This window comes from Mustela erminea, chromosome 14, assembly GCF_009829155.1.
Source record: "Mustela erminea isolate mMusErm1 chromosome 14, mMusErm1.Pri, whole genome shotgun sequence".
Lineage (NCBI taxonomy): Eukaryota > Metazoa > Chordata > Mammalia > Carnivora > Mustelidae > Mustela > Mustela erminea.
In genome coordinates, this window is record NC_045627.1 from 53,322,315 (window position 1) to 53,336,473 (window position 14,159).

Genomic DNA, 14,159 nt, shown 5'->3' on the forward strand with positions numbered 1-14,159 from the left:
TACACATTATTTTCATGTGCACATGAAAGTTGCACTACTAGGTATTTACCCAAAGGATACAAGAATAGTGATCTGAAGGGATACATTCACCCGGATGATTATGGCAGCATTATCAGCAATAGTCAAATTATGGAGAGAGCCAAATGTCCATCAGCTGAACAAGTAGATACAGAAGATGTGGCACACACACACACACACACACACACACACACGAATATTACTCAGCCATAAAGAAGAAATATTCTTTTTTTTTTTTTTTTGGAATTTGCAATGTCATGTCATTTTGGACTTGGAATGTCATTTGCAATGACATGGATGGAGCTAGAATATGCGATGCTAAGCAAAATAAGTCAATCAGAGAAAGAAAAATGCTATATGCTTTCACTTGTATTTGGAATTTAAGAAACAGAGCAAATGAACAAGAGGGAAAGGAAAAAAAGAGAGGCAAAACATAAGATAGACTTCACTATAGAGAACAAAATGAGGGTTACTGGAGGGGAGGTGGATGGAGGATGGGGTAAATGGGTGATGGATATTAAGGAGGGCACTTTTGATACGCACTGGGTGTTATATGTAAGTGATGAATCACCATTCTCCTAAAACTATTACACTATATGTTAACTAACTGGACTTTAAATAAAAAGTTGAAACTAAAAAAAGGAATTTCAAGATATGTTTTATGCTGGGTTGTAAAATAAATCTCAAAACATGTTAAAGGGGTGGAGGAGTCAAGATGGCAGAGAAGTAGCAGGCTGAGATGACATCAGGTAGCAGGAGATTAGTTAAATAGTTTATCAAACCATTCAGAAAGTCTATAATTCCTACAGGTGATCAAAGAGAAGAAGAGCAGCAATTCTAGAAAGAGAGAATCGACCACTTTCTGAAAGGTAGGACCTGTGGAGAAGTGGATCCAAAGTGACAGGAAGATAGACTGTGGGGGAGGGGGAGGGGATGGCTCCTGGCAAGTGGCAGAGCAATGGAGCACAAGATCAAAACTTTTAAAAGTCTTCTCCACTAAGGGACATCTCTCCAGAGGCTAAGCTGGGGACAATGTGGTTTTAGGTCCCATGGGGTCACAGGAGGATTGGGGGTGTCTGAGTCTCACAGAGCTCACAGGCATTAATTAGAGCAGGGAAGCCAAGATGGGGCCGAGGAGTGAACTCTCAACTCGGGGTTAACTTAAACTATGATCTGTGGCACTGTCAGACCACTGCTCTGTGAGCAGAGACCACAAGATTCAGGGAAACCTCCCTCCATCCCCCGAAGAGCGCAGGGATCTGCTGGGTTTGGAGACTCCAGGCAGGGCTGTGTGCCAGAGACAGAGATGCCTGGTCAAAGGCTGGATGAGCTCGGAGTGCGGCCAGAGGCCAGGGAGATGGGAGTGATTGAGCATTTTTCTCCAAGGGTGCACTGAGGAGTGGGGCCCCAAACTCTCAGCTCCTCCGGGCCAGAGATTGGGAGGCTGCCATTTTCATTCATGTCCTCCAGGGATCTACCGAAAACATTCAGGAAACAAAAGCTTCTGAAAGTGAACCCGAATGGAATACTTAGCCCGGCCCATGGTAAGGGCGGTGCAATTCCGCCTTGGGCAAAGACACTTGAGAATCACTACAACAGGCCCCTCCCCCAAACAATCAGCAAGAAATTCAGCTAAGACTAAGTTCACTTACCAAGGAGAACAGAGGAATTCCAGAGGAAAAGAAAGCAAAGCATGGAATTCATGGCTTTCTCCCAATGATTCTTTAGTCTTGCAAAATTATTTTATTTTTTCTTATGCTAAAATTTTTTAACATTTACTCTTTCCTCTTTTAACTAGTTTATCTTAACAATACCTTATAAAAAATCTTTTTTGAATCTTTATGATTATCTAATTTTACATTTTGTATACACATAGGGTTTTTCTTCTAAAACAATTTGGGTTACAACTTCTTCTAATGGATCAAAATACACACTAAATCTAGCACAGGGCTTTGTTCTAGTCTCCAGCCTGAGCAAATTCTCTCCACTTTCTTTTTCTTTATTCTCCAAACTAATGTATCAACTCCTTTTTTAGAAAACAAAAATTTTTTTTCACCTTTATAGTCATATTCTATTCCTTCATCATGTTTACCCTTAGTTTGTGTGTGTATATATATATATATATATTTTAAATTTTTTTCTTTCATTCTTTAAAATTTTGGGAGTAGTTTATTCTAAGAGACTAAAATACTCCCAAAATTAAGTGGGAAACTCTGTTCTTTTCACCATCTAAGATGTATATTTTCTTTTTATATTCTCCCTTTATTTTTTCTTTAAATTTTTTTCCCTGAACTTCTTTTTACTCCCTTTCTTTCCCCCACAATTTGGGGTCCCTTCTGATTTGGTTAAAGCACATTTTCCTGGGGTCTTTGCCACAATTTTAGTATTTTATTTGCTCCTTCATATATTCTTATCTGGATAAAATAACAAGGCAGAAAAACTCACCCCCCCCAAAAAAAAGGAACAAGAGGCAGTACTGAAGGCTAGAGACCTAATCAATACAGACATTGGTATTATGTCAGATCTAGAGTTCAGAATGACGATTCTCAAGGTGCTAGCTGGGCTCAAAAAGGCATGGAAGATATTGGAGAAACCCTGTATGGTGAAATAAAAGCCTTTCCTGGAGAAATAAAAGAACTAAAATCTAACCAAGTTGAAATTAAAAAAAAAAAGCAACTAATGAGGTGCAATAAAAAAAATGGAGGCTCTCATTGCTAGGATAAATGAGGCAGAAGAGAGTTAGTGATATAGAAGACCAATTGATAGAGAATAAAGAAGCTGAGCAAAAGAGAGACAAACAACTACTGGACCACAAGGGGAGAATTTGAGAGATAAGTGATACCATAAGATGAAACAACATTAGAATAATTGGGATTCCAGAAGAAGAAGAGAGAGAGGGGAGAAGAAGGTATATTGGAGTGAATTATTGTAGAGAATTTTCCTAATATGGCAAAGGGAACAAGCAACAAAATCCAGGAGATACAAAGAACCCCTCTCAAAATCAATAAGAATAGGTCCACACCCCATTATCTAATAGTAAAGTTTACAAGTCTTAGCGACAAAGAGAATATCCTGAAAGAAGACCGGGACAAGAAATCTGTAACATACAATGGTAAAAATATTAGATGGGCAGCAGACTTATCCATAGAGACCTGGCAGGGCAAAAAGAACTGACATGACATATTTAGAGCACTAAACGAGAAAAACATGCAGCCAAGAATACTAACTATATCCAGCTAGGCTATCATTGAAAATAGAAGGAGAGATAAAAAGCTTTTAGGACAAACTAAAACTAAAAGAGTTTGCAAACACCAAACCAGCTCTACAGGAAATATTGAAAGGGGTCCTCTAAGCAAAGAGAGACCCTAAAAGTAGTAGCTCAGAAAGGAACAGAGACAATACACAGTAACAGTCACCTTACAGGCAATACAATTGCACTAAATTCATATCTCTCAATAGTTACCCTGAATGTAAATAGGCTAAGTGCCCCAATCAAAAGACACAGGGTATCAGAATGGATAAAAACCAAAACCCACTAATATGCTGCCTACAAGAAACTCATTTTAGACCCAAAGACACCTCCAGATTTAAACTGAGGGGGTGGAACACAATTCACCATGCTAATGGACATCAAAAGAAAGCTGGGGTGGCAATCGTTATATCGATCAATTAGATTTTAAGCCAAAGACTATAATAGGAGATCAGGAATGATACTATATCATACTTAAAGCGTCTGTCCAACAAGAAGATCTAACAATTTTCAATATCTATGCCCTTAACATGGGAGAAGTCAACTATATAAACCAATTAATAACAAAATCAAAGAAACACATCAACAATAATACAATAATAGTAGGGGACTTTAACACTCCCCTCACTGAAATGGACAGATTATCCAAGAAAAAGGTCAACAAGGAAATAAAGGCCTTAAATGACACATTGGACCTGATGGACATCACAGATCTATTCAGAACATTCCATCCCAAAGCAACAGAATACACATTCTTCTCTAGTGCACATGGAATATTCTCCAGAATAGATCACATCCTGGGTCATAAAATCAGGTCTCAACTGACACCAAAAGATTGAGATCATTCCCTGCATATTTTCAGACCACAAGGCTCTGAAGCTAGAACTCAATCACAAGAGGAAATTTGGGAAAAAACCAAATACCTGGAGACTAAATAGCATCCTTCTAAAGAATGAATGGGTCAACCAGGAAATTAAAAAAGAACTGAAAAAATTCATGGAAACAAATTATAATAAAACATAACGGTTGAAAATCTGTGGAACACAGCAAAGGCAGTCCCAAAAGGAAAATATATAGTGATACAAGCCTTTCTCAAGAAATAAGAAAGGTCTCAAATACACAACCTAACCCTACACCTAAAGGATCTGGAGAAAGTACAACAAAGAATGCCTAACCCCAGCAGGAGAAGAAAAATGATAAAGATCAGAGCAGAAATCAATGAAATAGAAACCAAAAAAACAACAGAACAAATCAATGAAACCAGGAGCTGGTTCTTTGAAAGAATTAATAAGATTGATAAACTCCTGGCCAGACTTATCAAAAAGAAAAGAGAAAGGACCCAAATAAGTAAAATTAAAATGAAAGAGGAGAGATCACAACCAACACCAAAAGAAATACAAACAATTTAAGAACATATTATGAGGAACTATATGCCAGCAAATTTGACAATCTTGAAGAAATGGATGCATTCCTAGAGACATATAAACACCACAACTGAACCAGTAAGAAATAAAAAACTTGAACAGACCCAAACCAATAAAGACATTGAAGGAGTCGCCAAAAATCTCCCAAAAAACAAGAGCCCAGATCCAGAGGGCTTTCCAGGAGAATTCTACCAAACATTTAAAGAAGAAGTAATTAATATTCTCCTGAAACTGTTCCAAAAAATAGGAATGAAAGGAAAGCTTCCAAACTCATTTTATGAGGCCAGCATTACCTTGGTCCCAAAACCGGACAAAGACCCCATCAAAAAAGAGAATTACTGATCAATATCCTTGATGAACACAGATGCAAAAATTCTCATCAAAATACTAGGCAATAGGATCCAACAGTACCTTAAAAGGATTATTCACCATGACCAAGTGGGATTTATTCCAGAGCTATAAGGTTGGTTCAACATCTACAAATCAATCAGTGTAATAAAATACATACTAAAAGAAAGAACAAGAACCATATGATACTCTCAGTAGATGCTGAAAAAGCACTTGACAAAGTACAGCATCCATACTTGATCAAAACTTCGAAGTGTAGGGATAGAGGGTACATACTTCAATATCATCAAAGCCATCTATGAAAAACCCACTGAAAATATCATTCTCAATGGAGCAAAACTGAAAGCTTTTCCACTAAGGTCAGGAACACGGCAGGGATGCCATTATCACCACTGCTATTCAAAATAGTACTAGAAGTCCTAGCCTCAGCAATCAGACAACAAAAAGAAATGAAAGGCATCCAAATTGGCAAAGAAGTCAAACTATTACTCTTTGCAGATGATATGATCCTTTAAACCCAAAAGACTCCACTCCAAATCTGCTAGAACTTGTACAGGAATTCAGTAAAGTGTCTGGATATAAAATCAATGTACAGAAGTCAGTTGCATTTCTATACACCAACAAGAAGACAGAAGAAAGAGAAATTAAAGAGTCAATACCATTTGGAATTGCACCCAAAACCATAAGATACCTAGGAATAAACCTAACTAAAGAGGCAAATAATTGTACTCAGAAAACTATAAAGTACTTGTGAATGAAATTGAGGTAGACACAAAGAAATGGAAAAATGTTCCATTCTCCTGGATTGGAAGGACAAATAGTGTGAAAATGTCTATGCTACCTAAAGTAATTTACACAATTAATGCAATCCCTATCAAAATGCCATCTTTTTTTTTTCAAAGAAATGGAACAAATAATCCTAAGGTTTATATGGAACCAGAAAAGACCTCAAATACCCAAAGGAATATTGAAAAAGAAAGCCAAAGTTGGTGGCATCACAATTCTAGACTTCAAGCTCTATTACAAAGCTGTCATCATCAAGACAGTATGGTACTGGCACAAAAACAGACACATAGATCAATGGAACAGAATAGAGAGCCCAGAAATAGACCCTCAACTCTACAACTAATCTTTGACATAGCAGGAAAGGATGTCCAATGGAAAAAAGACAGTCTCTTCAACAAATGGTGTTTGGAAAATTGGACAGTCACATGCAGAAAAATGAAACTGGACCATTTCCTTAAACCACACACAAAAATAGACTCCAAATGGGTGAAGGACCTCAATTTGAGAAAGGAATCCATCAAAATCCTTGAGGAGAACACAGGCAGCAACCTCTTAGACCTCAGGTGCAGTTAGTTCTTTCTAGGAATATCGCCAATGGCAAGTGAAGCAAGGGCAAAAATGAACTATTGGGACTTCATCAAGATCAAAAGCTTTTGCACAGCAAAGGAAACAGTCAACAAAACCAAAAAACAACTGACAGACTGGAGAAGATTAGGTAATGAAATTATTTAAAGAAATTAAAGATATTAATTTGTAAGATAATGAAGGAGAAGATATTTGCAAATGACATATCAGATAAAGGGCTAGTATCCAAAATCTACAAAGAACTTGCCAAACTCAACACCCAAATAACAAATAATCCAATCAAGAAATGGGCAGAGGACATGAACAGATATTTCTGCAAAGAAGGCATCCAGGTGGCCAACAGACACATGAAAAAGTGCTCCACATCACTTGGCATCCAGGAAATACAAATCAGAACCATAGTGAGATACCACCTCACACCAGTCAGAATGGCTAAAATTAACAAGTCAGGAAATGACAGATGCTGGTGAGGATGCTGAGAAAGGGGAACCCTCCTACACTGTTGATGGGAATGCAAGCTGGTGCTACTACTCTGGAAAAGAGCATGGAGTTTTCTCAAAAAGTTGAAAATAAACCTCCCCTATGACCTAGTAATCACACTACTGGGTATTTACCCTAAAGATACAAACGTAGTGATCTGAAGGGGTATGTACACCCGAATTATTATAGCAGCAATGTCCACAAGAGCTAAACTATGGAAAGAACCTAGATGTCCATCAACAGATGAATGGATAAAGAAAAGGTGGTATATATATACAATGGAATACTATGCAGCCATCAAAAGAAATGAAATCTTGCCCTTTGCGATGATATGGATGGAACTAGAGGGTATTGTACTTAGCAAAGTAAGTCAATCAGAGAAAGACAATTATCATATTATCTCCCTGATATGAGGTAGTTGAGAGGCAATGTGGAAGGATTGGGGGTAGGAAAAGAATAAATGAATCAAGACGGGATCGGGAGGGAAACAAACCATAAAAGACTCAATCTCACAAAACAAAATGACTGTTTCCTGGGGGAGGAGGGGAGTGAGAGTGTGGTGGGGTTATGGACATTGGGGAAGGTATGTGCTATGAAGTGTGTAAACCTGGTGATTCACAGACGTTTACCCCTGGGGCTAATAATATATTATATGTTAATAAAAAAATTAAAAAATAAAAATAAGCATGTTAAAGGACTGAAAATACACAGCATGTGTTCTCTAATCACAGTTGAATTAAATAAATCAATTACAATGATTCATCTAGAAAATTCCTGAATACTTGGCTATAAACAACATATTTCTATATCTCTCTTGGATTACAGAAAATTTTACTGAAACAATCTGAAAATATTTTGGAAGCAAAAATATTAACACAACATACATAAATTTTTGAAATGCAGCCTAAAGTCTTGCTTAGAGGAAACTTCATAACATTAATGTTTATATTAGAAATAAGTGTATAAAATTAATCATATAGATGTTCAGTTTTAAACAGTAGGGATGTAAAAGGAAATTACAACTGAAATATGCAGATAAGTGTGAATTCATACAAATATGAATGCAAATATATATAAACCAATGGAATAGAAAACAAAAAATTAAAAAGTTTGTTCTTTGAAATGACTCACAAAATTGTTTAACTCTTAGCAAGACTGATAAGAAGAGATATCATATATTATTTATCTTTCTCTGACTTATTTCACCTTGCATAATGTCCTCTAGGACCATCCATGTTGTCAGAAATGTCAGGATTTCTTTCTTTCTCATGGCTTAATAATAATACATTACATATATATATATACAGACATACACATATTATATATAATGTGCATGTATTATATATGTGTACATATATATTGTACATACGTATACATAATGTATAATATATACATGTTATACATTATAGATAATGTATACTATACATTATGTATAATGTAGCATATGCATATACATTATACATAATGTATAATGTATACATATTGCATTATGCATATACATAATGTATATGTATGCATATGCTACATTATACATAATGTATAATGTATACATATTGTATATATGTATATGTATATGTATACATATGTATACATTATACATAATGTATAATGCATACATATTATATGTATATTATATGTATACATATTATATATTACATTATATTATATATAATGTATTCTATATACATGTTATACACATACACACCTATAATGTCCTCTTTACCCATTCATCCTCTAATGGCTGTTTTCATATATTGGCTATTGTGACTAATGCTGTGATAAACATGGTAGTGCAGGTATCTTTCAATATCCTGTTTTCATTTCCTTTGGATATATGCTCAGGAGTAGAATTTCTGGATCAAATGGTAGTTTTATTTTTAATATTTTGAGGAATATCCACATTGTTCTCCATAGTGGCTGAACCAATTTACAGAGAATGTGTTCAACTAAATATGACTTACAAGACCAATGTGATAATATGGAGCATTTTGAATTCTCATGCATTGCTATTGAGAGCCTAAATCCTATTTGGGGACTTGTTTTTCAATTTCTTATAGTGCTAAGACCTATTCTATAATTAATTCAGTACTTTTACTTCAAGCCATATACTCAAGAGAAATGAATGCTGTCTTCAAAAAGACTTATAGAAGAATATTCATAATGTCTTTACTCATAGTAGCCCTAAATTGGAAAGGACATAAATGTCCTTCAGTGAGAGAATGGAAAATGGTGATATACATAGATAATGACCTACTATAAAACAATACAAAAGAATTAATCATTGGTTCATGTGACAGCATGGATAACTCTGAAAAATCTGAGGAAAAATAAAGCCAGACATATGCTGTGTTCCATATAAATGAATTTCAGGGGCACCTCGATGGCTCAGTGGATTAAACATAAATGAATTTCAAGAGGTGGCAAAAGTAAATTTCAATGACAGAAATTAAAATAGTTCTTTAGTTGTTTTCTCTTGGTGTGGGCTATTGACTGGGCACAAAGACACTTGTGATGAGATGGGAATTTTTATGATTTGGGTAGTGGTTACATAGATGTTTACAAATGTAGAAAATTATCAACTTGTAATTAAAATTTATGCATTTTACAGTGTATAAATTGTACCTCATTAAAGAAAATACCAGGTTAAAAGGAAAAAAAAGCAAGGGCAATTGTACAACATTCTTTCTGATGCCTAAGCTTGTCTTTTTTGACATATGTAATTCAGGACTTTATAAATTTTGCAATGCTAGGGCACTCATGGCAATATACCTTTGAGGACTTGTGCAAAGGACTGCATAGGGTCTTGAGAATGGTGATAGTATGCCACCATATGCAGTGAAATGGTAATTAGGGTATGTTTCTGCTGAAATTTCTAATTTCCAAATATGAACATTTAATTGTCCTCTGGGACTCTGTTGTGATTTAAGTTTGTGTTCCCTTTTTTTTTGGTACTCCTCTAATGAATCTTGAATATTCCAGAGGTTCGTGCTTTTGGACCCTGTGTGTCCTCATGAGGGATGGTAAATGACTCTGTCGTAAATATATCATCAGGGCACTAGAATATATTCTCATTTATGACTTCAATGATCTTCACCTACTCTGAAAGGTGGGAAGCAACTATTCTTATCAACTGTTGATAAGAAAGTGACTAGCAACAGGGTCCAAAGGAAAGTAACATTTATTGTTTCTACTTCCTGACTCTCTTCTGTTTTGGATGCACAACCCATCAGATTTGATGTTCATGATGGACTGTGTCATTGTATCCCATAGAATGGATATAAATTTGTTCAGGAATTTTAAATGGTTACATCAGCATATTCTTGTGTATATTTACAGCAGTTTCTATTGTCTTGATCTAGGATTTATCATTCCAATGGCCATAGGGGAAAACTATGACTGTTAATCTTCCAGAGTTTAGAAATCTCTGTCTTCCATGAAAAAAACTAGCCTTAATAATTTCCTATTAATTTAAAACATAGGCATTCATTGATTTAAAAGTTCCCAAAAAAGTTCATCTCACCTCCCCCTTCCATTAGCTTTGAAGAAAGATCCTGGTTTGTTGGAAGAAAAAAGCAGCACATTATCAAAGAAGGTGTTTCCTGTGGCTGCTTCTTGGTGAGTACTTGGCCATGGGAATAACTTGCAATATAATGTCAAATATTTTTATTATTATTATTTTTTAAAGATTTCATTTATTTGACAGAGATCACAAGTAGGCAGAGAGGCAGGCAGAGAGAGAGGAAGGGAAGCAGGCTACCTGTTGAGCAGAGAGCATATATGGGGCTTGATCCCAGGACCCTGGGATCATGACCTGAGCCAAAGGCAGAGGCTTTAACCCACTGAGCCACCCAGGCACAGCCAAATATTTAAAGCAGAGACTAGTAATGTTTAAGTTTGTACTGTGGATCATGCATAGTTAATGTAATCATAATAGTTTTAACTAAGTCAAAGAATTAAGTAAAATACAATTTAAATTATGGTGACTTATTAGAGCACTGATTTCCAACATATGCCCGAATACTTTCCTAAAGATTACATGACAATTCATTCAGCTTCTAGCTAGGCATTGGCATTTTTTAAAAAACAAATATTCCTGGGGTGCTTGGGTGGCTCAGTTGATTAAGTGTCTGCCTTCTCCTCAGTCATGATCCCAGGGTCTCGGGATTGATCTCTGCATTGGCCTCCCTGCTCAGCAGGGATTCTTCTTCTCTCTCTGTGTCCCCATGCTCTCTCTCACTCTCTCTCTCAAATAAATAAATCTTTAAAGAAAGAAAAAAATGAATGTTCTTATAGTGATTGCAATGAAAATATATTCATAATTCCACCACACTGAAATTTTCCAGTGTAACAAAAATATTCCCAGAAAACAACATTGAAAGGTAATATGACTAATAGCAGAAGGAAAAATCTTCTGTTCTGTCAGGTGTGTAGAGTGAGAGGGAAACTGATGCACATTTAAATGTTTTCTCATTGATTCTGAACAACCAAGTCTTATAACCATCCCTCACTCCCATTTTTAGACATCGTTTCTCTTAAACCCAAGGACTGGGTAGTTATGAGATACTGTGATAAACTAGATTTCTTGCTCAGTCTTAAAGTTTTGGGTAAAGAACTCAGGATGAGCCAACTTCAGGAAAATAACTGGTTTGGAACATGCTAATAGGAAAACAGCTCCCTCCCCCACACTTTCTTTTTCCACAGTGCTTTGGAGGCCTTTATATATTGCATATGCTACCTGAAGTATAGAAATTAACATTGTGACCCCATAAAAATATTCTCTGTGGGATGACAGCCTTCACTGTTATCTGTTGGGTTTATATGTTATTTGAAAATAATTTCTATTTTACAGTGTTTACCTTGTGGACTATTATTCAAATATATTATTTTCTAGAAAAGTTAAGTTTCACATTAAAAATTATTTTCAAAAATGAACAATAAACCTTCAATTTTTACAATTTAATAATTGACAAATTTCAAAATAATTTATAATATAACATTTAAATTATATAAAGTGATTCCTTATTCAGAATTGTAGCTTCGAGTAGTATTTATTGCTTTTTAATAGTGGCCATCAGTTACATTTTTATTCTTTGGTGGTAGCATTTTCTGTTTGACAGATCCAGCAGAGTTGATGATAGAGAAATGGAGATCACTATGGAGGTGAGGAATGAGACAACAATCCAAGAATTCATTCTGGAAGGGTTTCCTGCCATCCAGGCCCTAGGGAATGTCTTCTTCCTGATCCATCTGCTGGCATACCTGGCCTCTATCACAGGAAATGTGGTGATCATCACCATCACTTGGGTTGACCATCGGCTCTGGACACCAATGTATATTTTACTCAGCACGTTCTCCTTCTCTGAATGCTGTTTTATCACCTCAGTTATTCCTAAACTGCTGTCTATCTTCCTGTTGGGAAGGCAACCAATTTCCTTTACTGCTTGTCTCATACAAGCCTTTTCTTTTTTATTTTTTGGGTCAATAATTTTCTTCCTCATGGCAGTGATGTCTCTGGATCGGTATGTGGCCATTTGCAAGCCTCTGCATTACCCGACCATCATGAACCCGAAGACTTGCTTCCTCCTGGTCACTGCCTGCTTTGCCTTGTCCTTCCCTCTCATCACTGGGCTGGTAGTGAAGGTTTTCCAGTTGTCCTTCTGTGGCCCCCATGTCATCCCCCACTTTCTCTGTGACCTTGGCCCCCTGATTCATCTCTCCTGTTCTGACACCAGCTCCACTGAAATGTTGGCCTTTGTCCTCACTTCCTTTATCTTGTTGACATCCCTTATCATAACCACCATTGCATACAGCAACATAGTAGTCACAGTCCTGCGACTCCCATCAGCCAAGGAGAAACAGAAAGCTTTCTCCACCTGCTCCTCTCACCTCCTTGTGCTCTCTCTGATGTACAGCAGCTGTTTGTTTATATATGTGAAACCAAAGCAAACGAACAGGCTGGACTCCAACAGGGAGGCTGCCCTTGTGAACACGGTGGTGACCCCACTGCTCAACCCTGTCATCTACACTCTGCGGAACAAGCAGGTCCACCGGGCTCTGAGGGATGCTCTATCGAGGTTGAGGTTACAGAAACAGAGCTTTGGTGGTTAAGTGGAACTTCTTGGTCTGCTAGTTCAATTTCCCACAATTGCAGAAATATTTTCTATAGAATTCTCCATATGGTGATCCAGCTTATGCTAATTTTCATCTGGCTGGGTACAATCTTACTTTGCAATACAATACTTTTCACTCTGAAAATTCCTCTGAGTTCTCTATATCATGCTGAAGAATATCTTCCTTGATTTTCTACTCAGTGGTCTTTCATGAATTCATTTCACACAACATTTATGGAGAGCTCAGTATACATAAATCACAGAATACAAAGTCTTTAAGAATAAAAAATTGTCAATCAGATGATAATAATTACTATTCATGGTACATTCTTATGCTTGAGTTTTCTGATACTAAGAAAGGATAGAGACCATCACCATTTTATGTATTCAGGGTTTGAAATTTTAGAAGCAAATTGTTCTGAAATTATATAAAGTCATAATATTATAGCCTAATGAAACTTAATAGTATTTCATTAATTGGATCTTTTATGTAAATTAACCAACAATAAGCTGGTTCTCTCTTTGGGTCTATTGGTTCTAGAGGTATAAATAGCTCAGTGTAACTCCAGGTGGTTAGGATGTATGTAAAATTATCAACAAAATTGTCCTTAACACTTTCTTAAAATAGAAATAAAGTGCAAAACTTTAAAATGTTTTAAAAAGATTTTATTTATTTGAGAGAGAGAGACAAAAATAGTGAGAGAGAGCATGAGTCGGGAGGAGAGGGAGAAGCAGCTTCTCTGCCGAGCAGGGATCCCGATGTGGGACTTTGATCCCAGTACACTGGGATCATGACCTGAGCCTAAGGCAGATGCTTAGTGGACTGAGCCACCCAGGCATCCCAGAACTTTTTTTTTTTTTTTTTTTTTAAATTTACTTATTTATTTATTTATTTTTATTTCCAGCATAACAGTATTCATTATTTTTGCACCACACCCCGTGCTCCATGCAATCCGTGCCCTCTATAATACCCACCACCTGGTACCCCAACCTCCCACCACCCGTCCCTTCAAAACCCTCAGATTGTTTTTCAGAGTCCATAGTCTCTCATGGTTCACCTCCCCTTCCAATTTCCCCCAACTCCCTTCTCCACTCTAAGTCCCCATGTCCTCCATGCTATTTGTTATGCAGAACTTTTAAATTTGTTCAGTTTTTTTT

At 36.5% G+C, this 14,159-nt stretch overlaps 1 protein-coding gene across 1 annotated transcript; it reads left to right on the top strand.

Moving 5' to 3' along the window:
* The first annotated feature begins 6,941 nt into the window (after positions 1-6,941).
* On the top strand, positions 6,942-12,999 carry LOC116572668 (olfactory receptor 49-like). The gene is made up of 2 exons (XM_032311833.1): positions 6,942-6,953; positions 12,040-12,999. Exon 2 carries the CDS (start codon positions 12,046-12,048, stop codon positions 12,997-12,999), a length of 954 nt encoding a protein of 317 aa, XP_032167724.1. The 5' UTR covers positions 6,942-6,953; positions 12,040-12,045.
* The last annotated feature ends 1,160 nt before the right edge of the window (positions 13,000-14,159 follow it).

Excerpts from the sequence above, each read along its gene's own strand:
- LOC116572668 (XM_032311833.1), top strand. The coding sequence starts at position 12,046 with ATGGAGGTGAGGAATGAGACAACAATCCAAGAATTCATTCTGGAAGGG.